This window comes from Psittacula echo (genome assembly GCF_963264785.1).
Source record: "Psittacula echo genome assembly, chromosome: Z".
Classification (NCBI taxonomy): Eukaryota; Metazoa; Chordata; class Aves; order Psittaciformes; family Psittacidae; genus Psittacula; species Psittacula echo.
Genome location: NC_137742.1, coordinates 24,356,332 through 24,377,469, shown reverse-complemented (window position 1 = coordinate 24,377,469; position 21,138 = coordinate 24,356,332). Strand labels below are relative to the sequence as shown.

General features: G+C 36.4%; 1 protein-coding gene across 6 annotated transcripts in view; it reads right to left on the bottom strand.

The window, feature by feature from the left end:
* ERBIN (erbb2 interacting protein) overlaps positions 1-21,138 on the bottom strand; it is a 116,961-nt gene that overhangs the window by 26,326 nt on the left and 69,497 nt on the right. For all 6 annotated transcript variants that reach the window (XM_080636976.1, XM_080636980.1, XM_080636981.1 and 3 more), the window contains 11 exons: positions 20,321-20,399; positions 19,533-19,622; positions 12,719-12,775; positions 7,989-8,052; positions 6,584-6,658; positions 5,191-5,335; positions 4,595-4,667; positions 3,841-3,970; positions 3,377-3,492; positions 1,688-1,757; positions 639-738 (listed from right to left, as the gene is read on the bottom strand). In XM_080636976.1, coding sequence (XP_080493102.1) covers positions 639-738; positions 1,688-1,757; positions 3,377-3,492; positions 3,841-3,970; positions 4,595-4,667; positions 5,191-5,335; positions 6,584-6,658; positions 7,989-8,052; positions 12,719-12,775; positions 19,533-19,622; positions 20,321-20,399 — 999 coding nt within the window. The remainder of the gene's footprint in view (positions 1-638; positions 739-1,687; positions 1,758-3,376; positions 3,493-3,840; positions 3,971-4,594; positions 4,668-5,190; positions 5,336-6,583; positions 6,659-7,988; positions 8,053-12,718; positions 12,776-19,532; positions 19,623-20,320; positions 20,400-21,138) is intronic.

Here is a 21,138-nt window from a genome sequence, read left to right as displayed (position 1 = left end):
TCTATCACAGGTATTGCAGATGCATCACCTGCATTTTACTGCATAAGGCAGTAAAAGTGATGTGCCATTTACTGCTTTTACTAATATTTTTCATTGCTCCTTTCTCAGTGTACTAGACACTTGTGCCATAGAACAGCAAATGTTGCCACTAGTCAGTTTTTAATTATTTCCATGGATGTGTGCCTCCCCTCCATCAAGTTCTGTTGAAACAGCACAAGATTTTTCCTTTTGCCTGTATAGCAAAGAAAGTGGAGAAATAAAGAGGTTTGTCTTCCTCAGGAAATCTGGAGAGGGACATTTTACAACAGCATGTAGGGGCAGGACCACGGGAATAGTTTAAAGCTGAAACTGGATAAATTTAGATTAGGTATTAGGAAAATATTCTTCACTGTGACAGTGGTGAGACACTGGCACAGGTTGCCCAGAGAAGCCGTGGCTGCCCCATCCCTGGCAGTGTTCAAGGCAAGGTTGGGTGGGGCTTTGGGCAACCTATTGTAGTGGAAGGTGTCCCTGCCCACGGCAGTTTACTTCAAAATAGTATTTAACTACTATCTAGTAAAAATCATATTAGCTAGATAGTCTTCCCATTATTATTTTCAAAAGTGAGCATTCTGACAGGGTACTTGAGAGATTCTTACCATCCTCAGTCCTTGGTTGCTGGGGGAACATGTAATTAGTAAGCACTGTTTTCTGTGTGTCAGGGTCAGCTTCTTTTTGAAGAGGGATAAGTGGTTTAGACTAGGAAGAAAATGAAAGAAGAATCTTATGAGAATATATACAGAAAAGTAAATATGATTTACATATCACAGAGCATGCCTCCCCTATTACTTTGAAGACCTTGTATTAAACCATTTCTCCTCTAATTTTCACAATATGAAGTTATTAACATGTCTGTCTTTGATGACTGGTTTTGAGAACTGAAACTCCATAACAGCTTTAAGAGAAAAGCAATCACTGGATTTTCAAAATTAACCCAGTTTCTTGCTAGGACATATTACTATCCTGAAGCAAGCAGATCTGGAATAGAGAGATATATTTGGCCACTTAAAGTTGCAATCATACAAACAGAAAAAAAATTTTACTCAGTTTTTCATATTAACACAATGGAAGGGGATTCTTAAATTACTGTGTTAGTAGAAGTACCTTCTACTATGTCTAAGGCTAGTGGATTTCTGGCAGCCCTGTACACTTTAATACTGTTCCAGAAATCAATATACAGAGAACTTCAATAGACAGCAAAAATACAAGCCACTACTGCATGAATTACTGTTTAACAGTTTACAACTGAGTCACAGAGTTCAAAGGTGTGGCAAGACACCTAGCTCAACAAAAGGCATGATGAGTTTCCCCAGCGATATAACAGTGGAAGAAATAGCATACTACACATCCAAGTACTAGATTACCAAGCACAAACTCACCTATGTAAACAAGCCTTAGAAAAACAAAACTGAAAAAACCTAGTATCTTCAAATTTTATCTTCTAACATCACAGAACTTTGCTGGAAGTATGTAAGTCTCCAAAGACAGGTAGGATGAGTGTTTTTTATTTTAGGAGAATGGACACGGTAATGTCAAGGAAGTATTGATGCAAAGACACAATATCAGGTCTCATTCTTTAACACATGGCTCTGTACTTGTCAATTCCACTAGTAATAAAGTCAACAATCATCCATTTTAAAATAGTTACCTGATTGTCTGATAGCCACATAGCAGTGAGTTGCTGCAGTTTAGTAAAGGTAAATGGCAAATTCTTCAGTCTATAAATTACAACAAGAATTTACATAAGTACATCTATCAATACTGTTAAGACTGCTAAAAATCAATCCCGCATTACCCTGTAGAAATGTTCAAAAAGGACATTTACAGATGCAGTTAAATTAGTAACTATTGACAGCTGAAAAGCAACAGAATTTAATTTATCTTCAAAGCTATATCTGGAATTAATAATTCAATATAGTTGCATGCCAATTAAGAAAGAAGTGCTACACCCAAAAACTGCCTTTTTTTTTCCTCAAGACATACGTGTGGGAAAGTAAACTGCACTGGATAATGGGAGCTATGCCATTAATGTATAAATCAAGCTACAGATGGAATACGTAGAAGCTGGATTGGCAGAACAGCAGGGAGAGCTCAGACTTATCTCTTCCAATATGTTTCAATTCTACAAACTGGTGATTCAAAAAAAAGAAATGTTTTGTCCATTTTTAATGACCAGCTGTAATAATACACATCTGTTTCTTCACAAAATCATAGAATGGTTTCGATTGGAAGGGACCTTAAAGCTCACACAGGTCCAATCCCCCTGTCATGGACAGAGACACCTTCTATTACACCAGGGTGCCCAAACCCCATTAAACCTGGCTTTGAAAACTGCCAGGGATGGAGCAGCCACAGTTTCCCTGGGCAATCTGTGCCAGTGTCTCATCACCCTCATAGTGAAGAATTTCTTCCTAATATCTCAATTAAATCTACCCTCTTTCAACATAAAGCCACACCCCCCTGTTCTGTCACTAAATGCGCTCTCCAGCTTTCCTGTAGCCCCCCCGCCTTTAAGTACTGGAAGCTGCTCTAAGGTCTCCCTGGAGCCTTCTCTTCTCCAGGCTGAAAAACCAACCTCAGTTCTCTCAGCCCATCTCCATAGGAGAGGTGCTCCAGCCCTCTGACCGCTTCAACAGGTCAAAATCTTGTGTTGTGGGCCTCAGAGCTGGATGCAGGTGGGGTCTCATGAGAGCAGAGTAGAGGGGCATGACTGCCTCCCTCAGCCTGCTGGTCAAGCTTCTTTTGATGCAGTCCAGGACATGGTTAGTTTTCTGGGCTGCAGGCACACTCTATTTGCTAATGCTGAGCTTCTCAGCAACCAGCAAACCCAGGTCCTTCTCAGGGCTGCTCTCTATCCAGTCTTTGTCCAGCCTGCAGTTACCCCAACCCAGGTGCAGGACTGTGCATTTTGCTTTGTTGAGTTTCATGAAGTTTGCATGGGTCCACCTCTTGAACCTGTCAAGATCCCTCTGGATTCAACACATTCTCCCTTCCCCATCACGCTCAAGTGTTTTACACTATGCTGTGATACAGTTTTGCATCCTACATGTGCAATACAGGAGGCTACTACTTTTTGAGCAAGAATCAAAGGTTTCATGAAAATAACCAAACTAATTCCCCACAAAAATAATGTATGTATTGAACCTGTGTCATTAAAGACAGCTTAATAAAATGGAACTGTACAATCTAGGACACAATGAAGTACATTAAATACATGCATTTCAGTCAGTTTTTAAAATGCATGAGATGAGGAAAGATAGCATAATACATTCACAAAAATATCTCTACATTATTACTGCATTACACAATTTCTACTTGAATAAACTCATTCACAAACCTATTGTCACTTAGATTGATGACTTTTAATTTCTGCATATCACCCATTTCTTCAGGGAGGAATTCAAGCTTATTAGAATGCAGAAACAAAACTGTTACATGCTTCCAGTTTCCAATCTGAAAAAAATCACCCAAAGAATTAATTCATCTTCACAACTCCAAATTTGCAAATTTTTACTGTTTTAAAACAATTAGTATTACAGCTATCTGTATATGTAAAGTATAATTAGATTTATTCTTACATATTAAAACCTTGTCTTAGTTTCAGTACACTAGCAATAAATGTCTACTTGCTTAAAAAAAATCAGAATTTCATTATTTGAAAATTCGTGTATTAGTATACATCCTCCTTTAAAAACCTACACAATCTACTCAAGAATTATTAACTTATCTAAAAGTTGTACAGACTATGTAGTTAAAAAGACATCAAAAAAATCTTTTACAGTTTTGTAATTAAATATGTACCTCTGATGGCAGCTGTGTTAAAAAGTTATGATCTGCAGCAAATGTCCTTATATTACAGAGTTGCCCAACAGATGAAGGCAGTGTTTCAATCTCATTGAAACTACAGTCCAGCTCTTCTACTGATATTAACCTAAAAAAAAAACCAACCAAACAAACAAAAAAATGTACTCCTCTACACATGCTGAAAAGAAATATGGTACAAATACCCTTCATTCATACAGCAGTTAATTCTGAACCAATTATTTTTGCTATCATTTGCGATTTTTAAACTGAACTGCCAGACACCAAATCATTCTTTTTTTTTAAATCTGCTGATAAATAGGTGAAAAATCTCCCTGTAATATAAAAAAGAAATGTATGTGTTCAGATTGACTTCTTATAAGCATTTTGATAGTGGTTCAAGCTTTTGAAATATTTACCAGAGCCATGTTACTACCAAAAACCAGACGCAGGTAGCTGACTAAAATATCTTGTTTTCTTTCATATTGAATTTTTCGTTACCATATTGGTAGCTGCATTAAGTGGGGAACATGTGTCTTTTGATAGTAAATAATACATAAAAAACATACATGCTGCAAACTACAACTAAGATATGAAAGTACTTGCTTTCAGTTTTACTGACATCAATATATAGAAGAAATGAAATAAAAAGAAATTAAACGAAGTAGGTGTAAAGACATTCAGAAGAGGAGCCACTGTTACAGAAAACAGTGGAGAAAGGCAATTCATCCCTTTATTAAGGTGAAATACCTACCCTCCTATGGAGTCTGGCAAATACATTAACTGGTTTTCATCAATTTTAAGTGTTGTTACCTTCTTCAGGGAACCTGTAATAAAACGAACAAGTAAATCAGAAAGGACATTTGAGTTCATTAAGCTTAAGTTTTATTTGAAATGGGGGGGGGGAACTACCTACCAACCAACCAAACAAAAAAACAAAAAACATAACAAAAAATAAAACAGAAAACAACACAAAAAACCCCCAACAAACTATGGGCAAGCAATGACATCTTCCGTAGTCCTTGGCATGCTTATAGTGCTATATACCTAAGTAAATAAGGAGAGGAGTTACAGAACTTGTTTGCCAGCCTACCATGTGTCAGCCATGGAGAGGGAAATACAGTTTTTACTCTGTTACAGTCAACAGTTTCTCATCCATTTACAAAGTATCTATATAAAGTCAAGAATGCTCCAAAGCAAATTTTATTATTCAGCTATGCTCTACAGATTTATCCAAAACTGGCAATTTTAATCAACTGAAACAGATCTGAAACGCCATTTATCTATTCTCAAGTGTTCTGTGTCTAAAGTATAAGTTTTTAAGAACATAAAATAACTGAAAATACAAACCAATAGACTCTGGCAGTTGCTGAAGTGAATTACTGGATAACAGTAAGTCTTGCAGGCTTTCACAGCCTGAAATACCTTCTTCAACTACTTCAATGTTGTTTTTAGAAACATCCAAGTAGGTCAGTTGTTTCAAAGTGCCTATGAACTAAAACCAAGAGAAAATAATGTGTTCTAGAAAGTGCAAGTTCAAAACAAAAAAATCCAGCAGAACTGACAACAGCAGATCTCTCAGGTGTAATGCCAGAGGAAAAGAGAAAGCCTACTTGTAATGCTGAAAAAAATCAGTTTCATGCAACATATCCAAGCTTTATAATGAAATATTTTATGCAGATACAAACAGTTGATGTTTTTACACACACACACAAACACATCAACATAATTCTGCAGTCTCTGAAGTCAGTCTACTGCAAATTCAGTGGTTTGATCACTTACTGTGAATCAAGTAACTGAAGCAGTAGAACAGACTTCAGAAATAGATAAGGCTATTACTAGGCTCCAGTAAAGTCTTTTAATGCTTATTTTCCCCTTTTGTGTAAAACTGCATCCCGCTTAACCTCAAAACCAACAACAATGAATCCCTAATTGTAATAAACTGAAGAAACTAGCTAAAATATAAGCTTGTATTACCTTCCCCTATGAACCAAGAATAAGTTTGAAGATGCAGTCACTTTCACAAATAGTTTTACTGTACAGTAAAAATGTTTAATATATTGACTCAACTCTTCAAGGAATAATTAGCTGAAGTGAGAAAAGACAGCAGAGGACTACTGATCAGGCAAGAAAAGCTTCATGTCAGAACACTGCTAGTGATTTTAAGTCTGAAAACAGACCAGTTGCTTCCCAAAGTTAAAACACTCATTTACTAGTTTGCTACAACCTAAGCACAGGTTCACAAGTACTGCAATAACACGTCAGCCTAAACTCCATGTAACTCTGAGAGATGTCAAGAATGCACAGTCAACAGAACATTTTTTCAGGAGCTGGCTATGCTCCCTGTATACAGATGGCACCTGAATAGGCACTCCATGCTTTACAGCTGTGACCAGCAAAATTTCACAGAACATACTTATCCTGTAAATTCATTCTTGCTGTCTAACACAAAATAATTCCTTTTTGGAAGGACCTTAAATTTGATTGAGGATTTGATCTATGATTTAACTCCTGAATTAGACCATAATTTTTACACGAGAATTATGTAACTTTCACTGAAAGAAAATCTGTGTATGCAGCTCTCATGATCAGTGACAATTTCTAAGTGAACTAGTTAAGCATTTAAGTGGCATTTAGCCTTTTGGTTTTAAGTACAATTAAAACTACATTGCAACTTTAACATATATAATCACTGACAAAGCAAAAACCACTGTAAATTAAGATACTAAATATAAAAACTTACCCCTGGAATAAGTGTTAGTCTATTACCATCCAACCAAAATTCCTTTAACCCACTCAGTTGTTCAAGTACTTCAGGCTGTAAAGGGAAGTAAATGTTAAAAAAGTTTGTAGTTAAAAAAAAAAAAAGAAGTGAAAGGCAAAACCAACTTCATTGATTAATCGATTGCAACTTTAAGTAATGCCTTATTATAGCTGCTAAACACACTTCTTTCACTGGTTCAAAGAAAATCCAGATAATTCACTTACTGAAATGTAAATATATACTAGATATCCAAAAATCTCTTACAAACTTGACCACAGCATTAATTATCTTTATAGAGAGGGAGGTTTTTTGGTTTGGCTTTGGTGGTTTTTTTAGTGGCTTTTTTTTGTTGGTTTTTTTTTGTTGTTGTTTTTTTTTTGGTTGGTTTGGGTTTTTTTTCACTGAAAATATTATTTTCTGATGTGAAAAGACAATAAGTAAATGTATGTGTAGAATTTCCTCTTTTGTGGACGAATTCTAAAACCCCTTACATTTCATCAACTCAGAAGACCTGTTCTTCAAAAACCACAATTTTGTTGTTTTGAGGAAAAGGAAAACTATTTTTAATTTTCTAGGAACAAAGGGTGCATCTGCATGACACAAGCAAACCAGTGAAGTTTAGATTGCAGTTCCATTACAATTTAATGTTAGGGGTCTTCCTTCCTGCCGTTTAGGTAAGAGAGGCGTCACATTGGTCAACCTCCAATCCTCTGGGACCTGCCCACTAGACCAGGACTGCTGATAGACTCCCAACAGTGGCTTAGCAAGCTTCTCTGCCAGCTCCTTCAGCACTCTTGGGTGCAACCCATCCAGCCCCATAGACTTGTATACATCTAAGTGGAGCAGGAGATCACTAAAAATTTCTTCCTGAATAATGGGGACTTCAATCAGCTCCCCATCTCTGCCATCCAGCTCAGGGAACTGAGTACCCTGAGGATGGCTGGTGTGACTATTAAAGACAGAGGCAAAGGCAGCATTAAGTACTTCAGCCTTTTCCTCATCTTCAGTCACTAGGTTTCCCACAGTATCCAGCAAAGGATGGAGGTTCTCCTTTGGCTCTCCTTTTATTGATAATATATTTGTAAAAGAACTTTTTTACTATCTTCTATGGCAGTGGCCAGATTTAGTTCCATCTGTGCCTTTGTCTTTCTAAATTTCTCTCTACATAACCTAACAACATCCTTGTACTTTTCACAGAGTGACAGTCTCTTCTTGCACAGGTAATAAATTCTCTTTTTTTCTTCTGTGTTCAAGTAGTATCTCCCTGTTCATCCAGGCTAGTCTTCTTCCCCACCAGTTTGATTTTCAGCACATGTATTTTCATAAAAATAAGTTAAAGAGATTTATAAAAGATACAAAGCTCTGTTACAAATGCAAAACTCACCACTTCTGTGAATTCATTACTTCCTAAGTCCAGTCTCTCCAGCTGAGTCAGTCTGGACATGGTTCTGCACAGAAGTGGATTGATAAGGAATTAGATTTAAGAAAATACCAGTTACATCCAATCTTCCTGTACATATACATGTTATTTTCATTAGTATTAAGTAGTGATGCTGCTCTGTAACTGGACTGGTATCAAAATAAGGCCAAATTTTCACAGTGTTTAACAAAGCAAATACTAATGACCATGCTGACTGTTGACTGTCACACAGAGCACACTGCATTTCATCTACAGATTATTTTACAAACACTAAAGACCACTAATGTAATATTTATGATATAGAGTAAACTCAGTGAAGTTCCTCTTTTTTTGAGTCCTTCAACTTTTCACCTAGAGTCACGGTAAGTCTTCTCAGCAGCCAAAAACTGGTTAACTACGTGTTTTCCTCCCAAAGAAAGACCACTGCCTGATCATCAGCTAAAACAGAAAAGGCCACTGTCAAATCCCAGTAACCTGCACTAACTTTCTCCCTGCAGGCTGCTGAGGCTCGATATGTTCTATTTTCACTTTAATGGTTTGGTAAAGATGCACCGTGTGTGTGTGTGTCAGACCAACAGACTCTAAGGTCCAACTTTTATTTTCCATTTTCCTTTCTCCTGTACACCACTAAACTCTGAGGTCAGACTTTTTACACAGCTAACACAAGATTCACAGAATCTAAGCGATAATACTCCACTCCACCCTGCTGCCAAATTCCACTAGATACACAAATTCCTGTCTAATACAACACAAGATCTAGGTGTCCCACTCTCTTCTCATTCTGCTAGTGCTACACCTTTAATAGTTCTAAGCCAACCCAAAGCTGCCACTCTTGCCACTGTAATTTTCATTATCTTACTAAAAATAAAATAAAATAAAAAATATCATTACAGTTTTTTATTAAGGCTCCTGGTCTTACCATTAGGAACAAGAACATATATCTGCAAATCTCTCTCAAGTATCTGCAAAATTATGTTATCTAACCCTGTCAAGTATAATAAAGTAACTTATCTGATTTTGGGCTGGTTTTTCGATTGCCAAAATGTCTGTAATCTAGCAAACACATCCACTCAACTGTAAAATATACACAAATGTGTTTACAAGACCAGGACCTCAGTTATTTTCTTCCCTTTCCCCACTGCCTGCCTAATCTATAGCACTTACAGCTATTCTACAACTAATACTTATTTGGCTTTTCTGTATTGTTTATAGAGCAACTACACCTTCAGACAAAACGCAAACAAAGTATCAATAATGTTAAGGTAACAGCAAAATTCAATGCTAAAGGAAGAGGAATACAGGACTGGAAACAAAAATTTACTGTATCATTGAGTTATACCTATTTCTATCTTTGCTACAGTGCTGTGTAATCCCTTCCATAAACTGAAAAATCTCTTTCATAATTCAAATTATTAAACTTGTTGTCAAATCACTGCAACACTAACGGACCAAGTAGTCTAAACTATGCCTCAGATTCTGATGTTGTAAATTGTCAGCTTCACTAAGGGGTAACACTACAGCTTTCTTCAAGCAGCATACAATTGAAAAGGTGTGTGTGATAGCAAGATTGGACCCTGAATCGTCATTATTACACTCTCAAATAACTTGCTTCTTTCTAAAAAGGTTACTCTTTTTGTTGACAATTAGGCTATAGACATAAGCTTAAAAAAAAAAAAAAAAAAAAAAAAGGCAAAAAAACCAACAAAACAAAAAACACCTACAACCTTTTATATTTCTATTGGACAATTTTCCCCCCAACTTACCTATCAGATAAATACCTCTAAAATAATCTCTGTAGGATTTTTGCTTTCTTTTTAATAGAAATATATTCATTGAGCTAGTTTGCATTATAATACTGCCAGTTTTGCAGTCTTTGGCCGTGGATAAGCCTCAAGCAAAATGCTGCATTTGGCACAAAGCAAGGTTGATTTAGTGTGTTGGCATTAATTACCCATTCTGATTAACAGCCTTTCAAGTCCTTCACACTTTAGTGTTAAAAATTATGTGCATGTTTAATTCAGCAACAGAGCTAGCTGATTTTGCAGAAATTTATTGAAATACATTTTTCATTACAAATACGGAAGAATTTGCTGTTAAGTATGAAAATATTAAAAAGGTGAAAGTAACAGGGAAACAATAAAAGATAGCCATATTCAACAGCAAAAATATTAGCATATACTGCTGTACCTTATTAGCTTCAAAATAATCCCCACCCTTTGGATTTTCTACACTGTTTAAAGCTGTATAGCATGTTCCTTTTAAAACACACACTCAGTTTGGAAAAATATGTAAGTAAAAATTTTGTGTCAGCTTTTCTTCTAACATAATAGTTAAGATCAAGCCACTGACCAATAGTTAGGGTCAATATTTGTTGAACAGGTCAACTGCTGCATGCTTGTATTACCTCAAAAGGCACCTCTTTTGAGGTGCACTCTATGGACACCACAATGAATTTTTTCTCCCCAGTATACATCATACATAAACAATATGTGTTTCCAGTGTTTCACTGTAGCAAAATGCATATTAATGTGGTTAAATTAAAAAAAAAAAAAAAAAGAGGAGTCTCAGTAGCTTTAATCTCCCTTAATTGAACCACATGAGTATTAGAAGAGAATAATAAAGGTGGCAGCTCAGCATGTACTGTAGATCATTACAGAGGTGCTGCAGATGACATCTTCATGACAGCTGACAACTAGCTTTCCAGCAAGGATGAAACTCTGAAAACACTGAAGTCAACAAAATATTCACAGCAATTTCAACAGATGTTGTGTTTGGTTTAAATGGATTACAGCATTTGTTTAAATGTCTCTTATCACTACAAGAAACCTCTGTAAACTACACTTTTTAAAATAGCTTGTATTATTCATGCTATTAATGTTAATTATGGCAATTAAGGTCAGATCTGTATTAGCTGTAAGTTTTAATTATAGCTACTGTTCCTCATTTGGGAGTAACCTAATTTAGAGAGCTACTACCCCAAATTACATGTTCTCCAATATTTTTCTACTGCAAATTAGTGATAGCCAGAAAGAGAAAAGGAAGATAGAAAGTATTTCTATCACAGGAATGAGTAGAATGTTTCATAGTTGCAAGATTTAAATTCATACTTTCTGATGCTATACATTTCATTCCACCTACGAGTTCTAGCACCTTTATACAGCAGACACCACAGAAAAGCATTTAGGTACAGAAAATGGGAATACCAATAGGACATACCCCTTTGTCATGTCTTGGGCATATAATTAGCTACAGTCACTAAGAAAACTGTTGTACTTGAAGGGCTGGCAATTCACACTTCAACCTACATGCAAGTCTCTGCTAGCATATGAGTTGGACAGAATGAATATTCAATTGTCAGCTCCTCCTCTTCTCCATCAAAACATCTTACATTCACTGAAAGCAATACCTCTTTATACCAGTTTCTGTTGCCAGAAGAGGAACCCTTTTATAGAACACCACAACATGTTCAGGACTTTACAGCTAGTTATTCACATCCCATCTCTGAGATCTCTGTTTCTCTTTTCATCAACCTTTTATACCTCTGTTCACCCGCTCAGACCTCCGGGGTCCAAGTCAGAAAATTCTGAGCACTCCTCTAGCTCATAGAAACAGCAGGAGCTGCAACATCATCAGCCTGTTTGATGAAATGAGTGAAAACTGCAAGGCAGGGTTTAGAAAGATGCTAGATTTTAAGAGAGAGGTACAACTGAATTTACTTTTAAAACAAATGCTGTAAGAATTTTGAGAACTATTTTACTATTACAGAAAACATGTCTGAGGAATATGCTGCCATTATGTTAAACAAGCCTGTTGCATTGTAGAATAGGTACAGCGTAACAAATTCCATGCAACACAATGAGTTGTTACTTTCTCCAGCCCCGGACTATATTAAACAAGTCATGTGAATCGCATTCCCTCAGTCATCCTGAACAAGCATTTCAACCACCACCCTTTATTTAGAAATAATGATCTTAATCACCAATGCCTAACACTCAGAACCATCAGAACCATACCCAGACAGACATCTGAGTAGCCATACAATACTGTATGCAAGAAGCATCAAGACATCTCAGTGACCATCCTAAGGTGCTGACTTAAAGGCTCAAAAGGTGGAAGAAATATCCATAAAGCTGGACAGAGACATTAAAAAAATCTGAATGGGCAGATCTCTGAATAGGCAGACCAATCAGTCAGAAGGGAGATACAATTTCAGGAGTATGAAGATTAAGTTCCTTGTGAGCACTTAGTTCACTTAATTCATAGAATCATAGAATAGTTAGGGTTGGAAAGGACCTTAAGATCATGTAGTTCCAACCCCCCTGCCATAGGCAGGGACACCTCACACTAAACCATGTCACCCAAGGCTCTGTCCAACCTGGCCTTGAGCACGACCAGGGACAGAGCATTCACAACTTCCTTGCACAACCCATTCTGGTGCCTCACCACCCTCACAGTAAAGAACTTCTTCCTTATGTCCAATCTAAACTTCCCCTGTTTAAGTTTTCACCTGTTACCTATGACTACAGTCCCTAATGAAGAGTCCCTCCCGAGCATCCTTATAGGCCCCCTTCAGATACTGGAAGGCCTGACTACACATTTTAGCTGTGATATACTTTTCAATATGCTGTACAATATTAGTGTAACTACAGAAAAAAACCTCTGAAGAAGTTTAAATAAATGTCACCTATACTTACTTTGGCAATATTTTTAATTGGTTTTCTCTAAGTTCCAGTATCTGGAGTTTAGTTAATCTGTAACAGAAAAGCACAACAAATTATCACAATATACTGTATTTTCTGACAAGAGCAATCTATGAACTTATTTATATTGCTGAGTTTCAAAAAAAAAAACCACAAAAACAAAAAACCAAACCTACAATTTTGAAGTATTTTTTCTGTAAGAATACAAATAAGTTTTGTGCAAAAATCTACATGTTATATTAAATACATTTATTCTTTGGGGTTTAGTTTGGTAAGCAACGAGCAAATTAGATCTTGTCTCTTTTTCAACACCAGTTTGAACACATCTGTTTTCCTTCATCCCAAAGATTTTAAAACACTTCATGGGATTCGTTATGGCAATGTTATCAGAAGTACACAGGAAGCAATGTTATACAGTCATTATGGCAATGTTATACAGAAGTACACAGGAAGCAGAAGAAGAAAGGTAGGATCAGGCCAAGTTAAGATGCTGCATTTCTAATACTGGCAATGTACCAAACTATTTTGTATAAGAAGCCTCATCAGAGGAATAACACAGCCTTCCACCTAATAAAAGCAACCTTTAAATTCATCTTTATCGGTTTCCTCCCATATTATTTTTCCCATCATCTTCTTAATCCATTTTGATATTTCTATTAGAAGGCAGTTTGACCTTTCTTTCAGTAAATTCATGGTTGTAAGTTAAATAACCTCTAAATCCCAAACTCAACTGCTTGGCCAAGATAAGTTCAAAACAGTCTTAACGTTCAAGCAAGGTACCATTCCCAGTGGAATTTTTTGCATCAGGACAGCAGTGACAAGACTATCTGTTAAACGAAGCACAGAATCTGAGTTTAGTTTAAATACAGACAGGATTATAAAGACAAGAGTTCTACATGTGACCAACTAACAGCCCTCATACAACACAAAATAGAGCATTAAGCTTCTGAATCAAAAAGGAGCTTAGCAAACAGACCTGTCTTTACTGAAGGTGCCTAAATAAATGCATTTTAAGGACAAAAACCTTCATTTTGATTAAGTAGTAAGAACTATACTTAAAGTAAAAATGGAAAGCTGAAAACAGTACTTTTTTTCATTCAGACATTTGCTCATTTTTGGATGAATCTGAAAACAGCAATCTGCTGTGCCTAAGAATATAACAGTCACCTTGAAACAGAGCAGAGGTCAGCATAGCCCAGCATTGCAAGCAGTACTTGCCATCTGGTAGCAACTGCTGGAGGGGAACCCTCCTCCCCCCAGTTTCACAAAGAAAAACCAACACGCTAACAGGGCTGAAAGAATACCATAATAAAAATCCACTTCATAGTAGTATCATTGCTGCCAGTCTAGGATGTAACTGGCAAGGATTTCCAAACCTTCTTACCCCACCTGCATGCTAAGGTACCAACCGCTGACGAAACAGAACTAGTATGTTTAAGCACTCTCAGATGAATGGTCATTTTGCGCTTGGAATTCTGAATCCCAAAATAACCAAACACTGCATTAGGCTTCAGCTGGTGTTTTGCTTTGATGACAGGTGAAATAGCTGTGCAGTTTGTAGTTTTTCTTCATAACATGTATGCAGTCAAATGGCTCAACTGCATGCAGCAGAAGCAATCCTCCGCTCATATGCTAAACTATATATATGTATATATATGCATACTCACACTTCGTTCACTTTAGACAGAACTCACTGTACTACACTTCTAACAAGCCAATTCTGTGAACTTAAAAACTGCCTTTGCTGATAGAAAGGTTCATAGTTGTGTGACCTTGTTTCATGTTCTACTCTTTATTCAGCTAACCCTAAGAAACTGAAGATACAGTAATGAATTCCCTACCTGTAGAGCTACTAGGGAAACATTTTTAATCTCTCCTGGCTGTGATATACAGGCTGTGTCTAAACTAGTAAATTGATTGCAGTAATTGATGAGAAATATTGGACTGAAGCAGTTGTCACTTCTTTCATTATGACTGGAAGGGTTAATTCAATTACATGTAACAATACACATCAATTACTCAGCCTAGCCAATTTAAATTTCTGGTGTAAACACCCATGCTAAGTATCTGAACTGCTATAAGGAACTGAAAAACTGGGGCTTAATTTGAAAAGAAATACAGAGGGAGAACGAGTTCACCTACACTAAAGAGAAGAGAGAAGTCATAGTGGCAGAATATATATTTCCTGTGCCATTCTATCACAAAGATTTGTCATACTCATACAGAAATATTTCATTTCTCAACTTGAAAAACCCATTACCACAGAAATATTTACACATCACCTAAACACAAAGCTGTAACAGAGTATTATTCAACTTTAAGTATACCTGGTGTAACAGTGTCAAAATTACTACTGCAGTATGGTTATTTAATGTAACCAACTTAGCCTGCTTTTAAAATGTAGCTCAACCTTTAAATAAAATAAAATCTCTACATAAATATCTTGCCAGGATAGGATCAATATTCTTGCTAAAATCAGATTTTTTAATTATATGATCTGTAAAATATGTAAAAGAAGTATGTATCAGGTGTACTTGGAAATTTGCTGTTCAACAGCAGTCATGCCTCGGAAAGTAAAGAATATTTCGGAGATGTTCTTTATTTCTTACTTCATTTGCAGTTTTGATAAAGTAGAACTTTTCTAAATTTTTTTTTTTTTTTTTTTTTGTAAATAAAGGCAAGAGGACTGACACATGTATCCTATAGCAGGTTGCATTTACAAAGGTTTCAGCAAAATTACATAATCTAAATCAAATCCCCAATTTAATTATTACTGCACCTTTATGTAAAAAATTATCCCAGAGTAAACATATCTAAGCATTTCTGCTACTCCAAATACCTCTGGGTATTTGAGAAAGAAGATTAAAAGGAAATTCATTGCAACACCACAGTAAAATGTCTCTGGAAGCAACACCCCATTACAGACAACACTCTCAAGAGTTTTTAGAACGACACTGAAGATAAACTCCTTGCTTATCTTAAACATCCAACAGTAAATAATGTTTCACTTCCAAAGCCCTGTCTCAAAATTAGCATGCAGTGAGCTTCAAGTTTAGAATACTCTGCTTATGTATTTGTATAGTTAAATTTAAATAGACATGATGCATTTACATACAACAGATTTGGTTTTCTTAGGCAAGCATAAGCAATTCTCATTCCTGTGCACTGCTGGTATAAAGGCTAACTCTGGGATCTGTGCCAATATTAATGCATTCAAATTAGAATTTGGGAGTGGAAGAAAAAAAACCCCACTTTATCAGAATTTCAGAGGAACTGGCACATTTAATCAAAAGCCTGGTGATTTTTAATAAGTTTAACAAGCTGGACTGGTACAACATAACTGAGGGACAGCAAGTATGCAGTGCTCATAAAGAAGGGGAAAAAAGATTGGATAATCTTGACCTCAATAGTATGCAAAGCTTTAGCACAAATTTTGAAGGCCAGAATAAAGCATGGAGGCAAATATAATAAAATGCTGCATGGATATTCTAAAAGCAGTTTGCATTACACAAAGCTTTTCCAAAGCACCAGCCTGAATGCCCATGACAGAGACCCATTCTGGGACTATTCTGTTCAAAGTATTTTAGCAGCAGTCCTAAAGGATAGGAAAAACATTTAAGTTGGCAGATGCCACACAAAACAGTCACAGACAATACAATGAATTATTAGAACATCATAAGGAAAAAAAAAAAAAAACAAACCAAAACAGTACAACCTTAAGGACTGAAAAAAAATAGAAAAGGGACAAGATGCCATAACATCAAGTCAAGTACTCATGATTTCCTTGCAGAGACATCAGCCATTTCTAACTGAGCTGTCCAAGGCATTAGTCGATCATGTGAGAAATGATACTAAGCAGCTGCAAAAAGGGCTAGCAGAACACTGCAGCATAACCACAGACATTTCCAAGAGAAACAAGAAGATAATCATGACACTGTACAAGCCATGAAGAGATCTCAGTTTGAACTCTAAATATAGCTATATATGTCATCATCCTCTGTCAAAAAGAAGATGATGAATTCAAACTGAAACTCATTCCAGGATGTATTAATAAAATCAGGCACAAAGGAAAACTTAACATACTAGAGAGAAACAATTTTGTTTAGTCTAACAAACTAAAACTGGGATACGAGAACACTGTAGAACAGCAGGTGAGAGAATGGGCGACAACACTCATGAGAGATGACAGCAATTAAACTGTGGAACAAATTAATATAAACAGTCAGAGAGAAACCGATCTGGGAAACCAGGTTCTAACCTGAACTGCTGGCAGAGACACCCTGACACATGGGGCATAAAAACCTTTCTAGCTTTAATACGACATTGGCTGAGTTTTTAAGATGCATTTTGCCAGTAACAGTAGGCAACAGTACTCAGCTGATCATGTGTTCCCATGTAATGAAAAGTAATAGCTGTAAGGCCATACACAAAACAACTTATGCACCGAACTGGAAGAAAAGCTGAAGGCTTGTCCTTTATGGAAATAACCAACAATCCTATATATATCTCAAAAGCTTCTACCAGAGCTTTTTGGTTTGTTTGTTTTTTAAAAATGTATTCTCACATTCTGAAGTACGAATTAAAAGACTATTTGCACTAGCAAGTGTTTATCCCTACTTGTAAAGTTGTGGGGTGGCAGAGCAGTCTGATCACTTACAGAAGTACTCAATGTCAAAGGGGTCTGAACCCTACTTTGAAATTACATTTTATCAATTCATTGTTTTCCAATTTATTTGATCTAAATAGTGTCTTGCTATAGAATAGTATTTATTCTGTGTTACACCATTATTAGCAGGTAAACTTATATGAATACTTTGAATTCATTTAAAAACAGCTGATGAGAAAAGCTTTCATTTCAGTTTCAAGCTAGGATGCTGCAAGTCACTATTTCTATTTAAAAAAACAAACCTGAATTCTTCATTACTGAGAGAAGCACTACACTGGAGAACTGGCATTCAAGTTGCCTTCAGTAGCTGATTAATTCTTAAGCTGTTAGTAATTAATGACCTCACCATCTTCCTAACCAGGGATTAAGAAAAAACTCTAAAGAGGCTCCTTAAAATTATGTGTAATATTAACTACTGATAAGAACAACTGGGTCAATCTGAACTCTTCAATTGCATCTGTAGTACTTACTTTTTACTAAGTAAATCTTGTCATTTTGTTAGACTAAAAAACAGAACAGAAAAATGTCTAGGCAATCATTAAAATGCCAACAAGTAAAAACTATGCATCTCCCAGATATTTCTTCTTCAACCTTAATGAAGGCTTTTGAAATGCAAACTTTGTGTACTAGAAACAAGCACAGTAATTAATTCTCCCGCATCATAAGCAGCTTTTTTGTTAGCTGAATGTGTACCAAACCTGGTGCTTTTAATAGTTCATCAGCGAAAGAACAGTAACTGGGCAGAAAAGAACAGGCCAGCAATTCCAGTCACAAGTGACTAATAAACTAATGGTCATTAATGGACTGGACCTGTGTTCATCCTTCACTGTACATCTCCTGATCTGCCAAATTTCTGCAACACTACACTTGGGGGCATTTCTAATTTCTTGTAAACTGTGTTGACCCAACTATATGGAGAAGACATGGACCTGTTGGAGAGGGTCCAGAGGAGGCCACAGAAATTACTGGAGGAAAGGAACACCTTTTCTATGTGGAAAGGCTGAGAGAGTTGGGGTTGTTCAGCCTGGAGAAGGCTCAAGGGAGAACTTATTGTAGCTTTTCAGTACTTAAAAGGGGCCTATAAGAAAGACGGGAAGAGACTTTCTAGCAGGGCCTCTTGCAATAGGATGACAGGTGATGGTTTTAAACTAAAAGAAGGGAGATTCAGGCTGGACATGAGAAAGAAATTTTTACAATGCGGGTGGTAAAACACTGGCACAGATTGCCCAGAGAGGTGGTTGATGCACCATCCCTGGAGACATTCAAGGCCAGACTGGATGTGGTTCTGGGCAACCTGATCTAGTTGAAGACATCCCTGCTCATTACAGGAGCTTTGGACTACATGACCTTTGAAGGTCCCTTCCAACCCAAATTATTCCATTATTCTATGAACTATAACCATACAGATTAAGGCAACTGCTTTCATGCAGCCATGCCTGGTTATCTAATAGGTGTTTTTCCTGAAGAATGAATTTAGGAAAAGAGAGTATAAAGTAAGAGCGAAGAGAGTGAAGGGGGGAAAGCAGAAATGGCTAAATCAGTATGATAAGAACTGGATGAATTATGCATATCTAGGAGTCTTCCTTTTAACAATATTACCCTTCCACTTCAGTTCCCAAGATTTATTCCATTTTAAAGATGGAGGGGTTTGGTATTTGTCTTGTATTTAAGCTATTACACGTAATAGTTTTGCTTAGTCATCACACCATAAACATGCTAAGTCTTTCACGAAGATTCCTGACAAGAAGCCACATGAGAATTACAGATGTGTATAAAGAATCTGGGCAGCTAGGAGGGAACAAGTGGAATTACAGATGTCATTATTTGCTTCACTACAATTACTAAATGATAAACAAACCATATTTCAGAAATACTAGTCTCCCATACATACCAGACTTGTGCTGTAAAAGAAGGAAGTGTGTAAATGAGTTTTATTTCTTGCTTCTTCATAAGCTTTCTGACTGTCCTTTAAAAGCCCAATTAAAAAATGGTAATAATTTTTTTTTTCTGTAACTAAAAAAATGGATTGGTAATGTACACTTCTTCCACTTCTTCAGTTTACACTTTGCCTGAGAAGCAGCAGAAACTGCTCTGTATAAATTTAAAACTAAATGTAGATACTAAGTTTTAAATTCAACTTACCTGCCAAAATTGGCTGGCAAAAACTCAAGAAAAGCATCATTCAGGTACAGCTGCGTTAGGTTTAGCAGTTGGGAAAATCCATCTGGAAGTCTATATAGAAATAATGTAGTGGGTTTGTTTCAATTATGTTTAGGGCATTAAATCATATTTTCTCAAACAATAATACAGTATTAAGTCCTACATGCCGATAACATCAAAATTTAAGTAATACCAGAATTTCTACAAAATTGCACTAGACAATACTTGCTCTCTGTCAGGTTAGTTTCAAAATTCTTTGTAAGTACTAAGTATCTACAGGTAATAAATTCTACAAACAACAAATCTAGCCTTCCTATTTGTGATCTCCTGACACCTGATGTGGAGGAGGCACTCCCTAGAGACAGTAACATAATTAAAACCTACACAATGTATTTTTTCCCAGAAGAGTTACACTGCACAAATCTACCCATATAAGCTAAGTTGGAAACACAGTGGTACAGGCATTAAAGGAAAATTATTGCTATTAAGAAAGAAAACTCTTCATATTTTTCTATGCTCACAGATAAATGATAGACTTAAAAAAGCTGAGAAAGAAACAGGGTATAATGCAGGATTGCCCACACAGCCTATTAACTTGGGCAAAATATTTCAATGACATAGCTACACTGTATCACAGTGCAATGAGATTAATGAACCTCATTGCACTGTGACTCTGTTGCTTGCATCCAAGGGTGGGTGCATGTCTGGGCAAGTTTGAGACTCAGCAGTGTTTGCACAAAATATAAAATATCAAAAAAATACAAACTTACTTTGAAATTGGATTTACGCTAGCCTCAACAACTGTCAAAACTTTACAGTTCTTTATATTTTCTGGAAACTCCTGTATGCCTGCAAAACACAGAAAGAAGTAGTAGTACAGAAAGTAGTAGTACTACTAATATTATTTAAGAGGGGAGGGAGGGAGAGAAGTGGTTGAGGGGTAAATGCATTAATTTACATGGTAAAACAAAGTTTCCAACAGGATCTGTTTGTTAAATGCACGGCTTGTATGACATCCAGGTGAAATGGTAAGGCTTCAAAACTTGAAGTATGTTTACAGCATTCACAGCTCTGAAGAGATATCCCAAAATGTGATATATGCTTGCTGTTAGCTTCAGATTATTTGTAGAAAAGGACAAAGATGCTGCAGACACACTTATGTTTGAAAATTACAACAGTAAGTAACAACTTCTTTTTCCAAGTTTATCTCCAGAAACACCAGAGTGAATTTGCAGTCTACGTATCTGCCAAAGTTGCATTTGTCAAAACTGACAAAACAGGCCTTGAAAACAGGAAAGAGGTATCCACCATGTCAGTAGGGTAGCAGTACTGAATCACTCTACTGCCCAAGACTTTCAATTCAATCTTTACTATGCCATAATACCTAAACCACGGTTATCACAGCTGAAGTTGCTTTTGCAATGTGTCACTACATTGTTCTTACACTCTGGGACAGGTGTGTTTATTTTAAATAAACTTGTCCTAAGTACAGCAACAATTCATACAGCAGTATTTCCATCTGGATTTAGAATACACTGTTTTTTTCCAAGAAAAAACTGCTGCGCCAGTAAAATACAGTTTAAAAAAA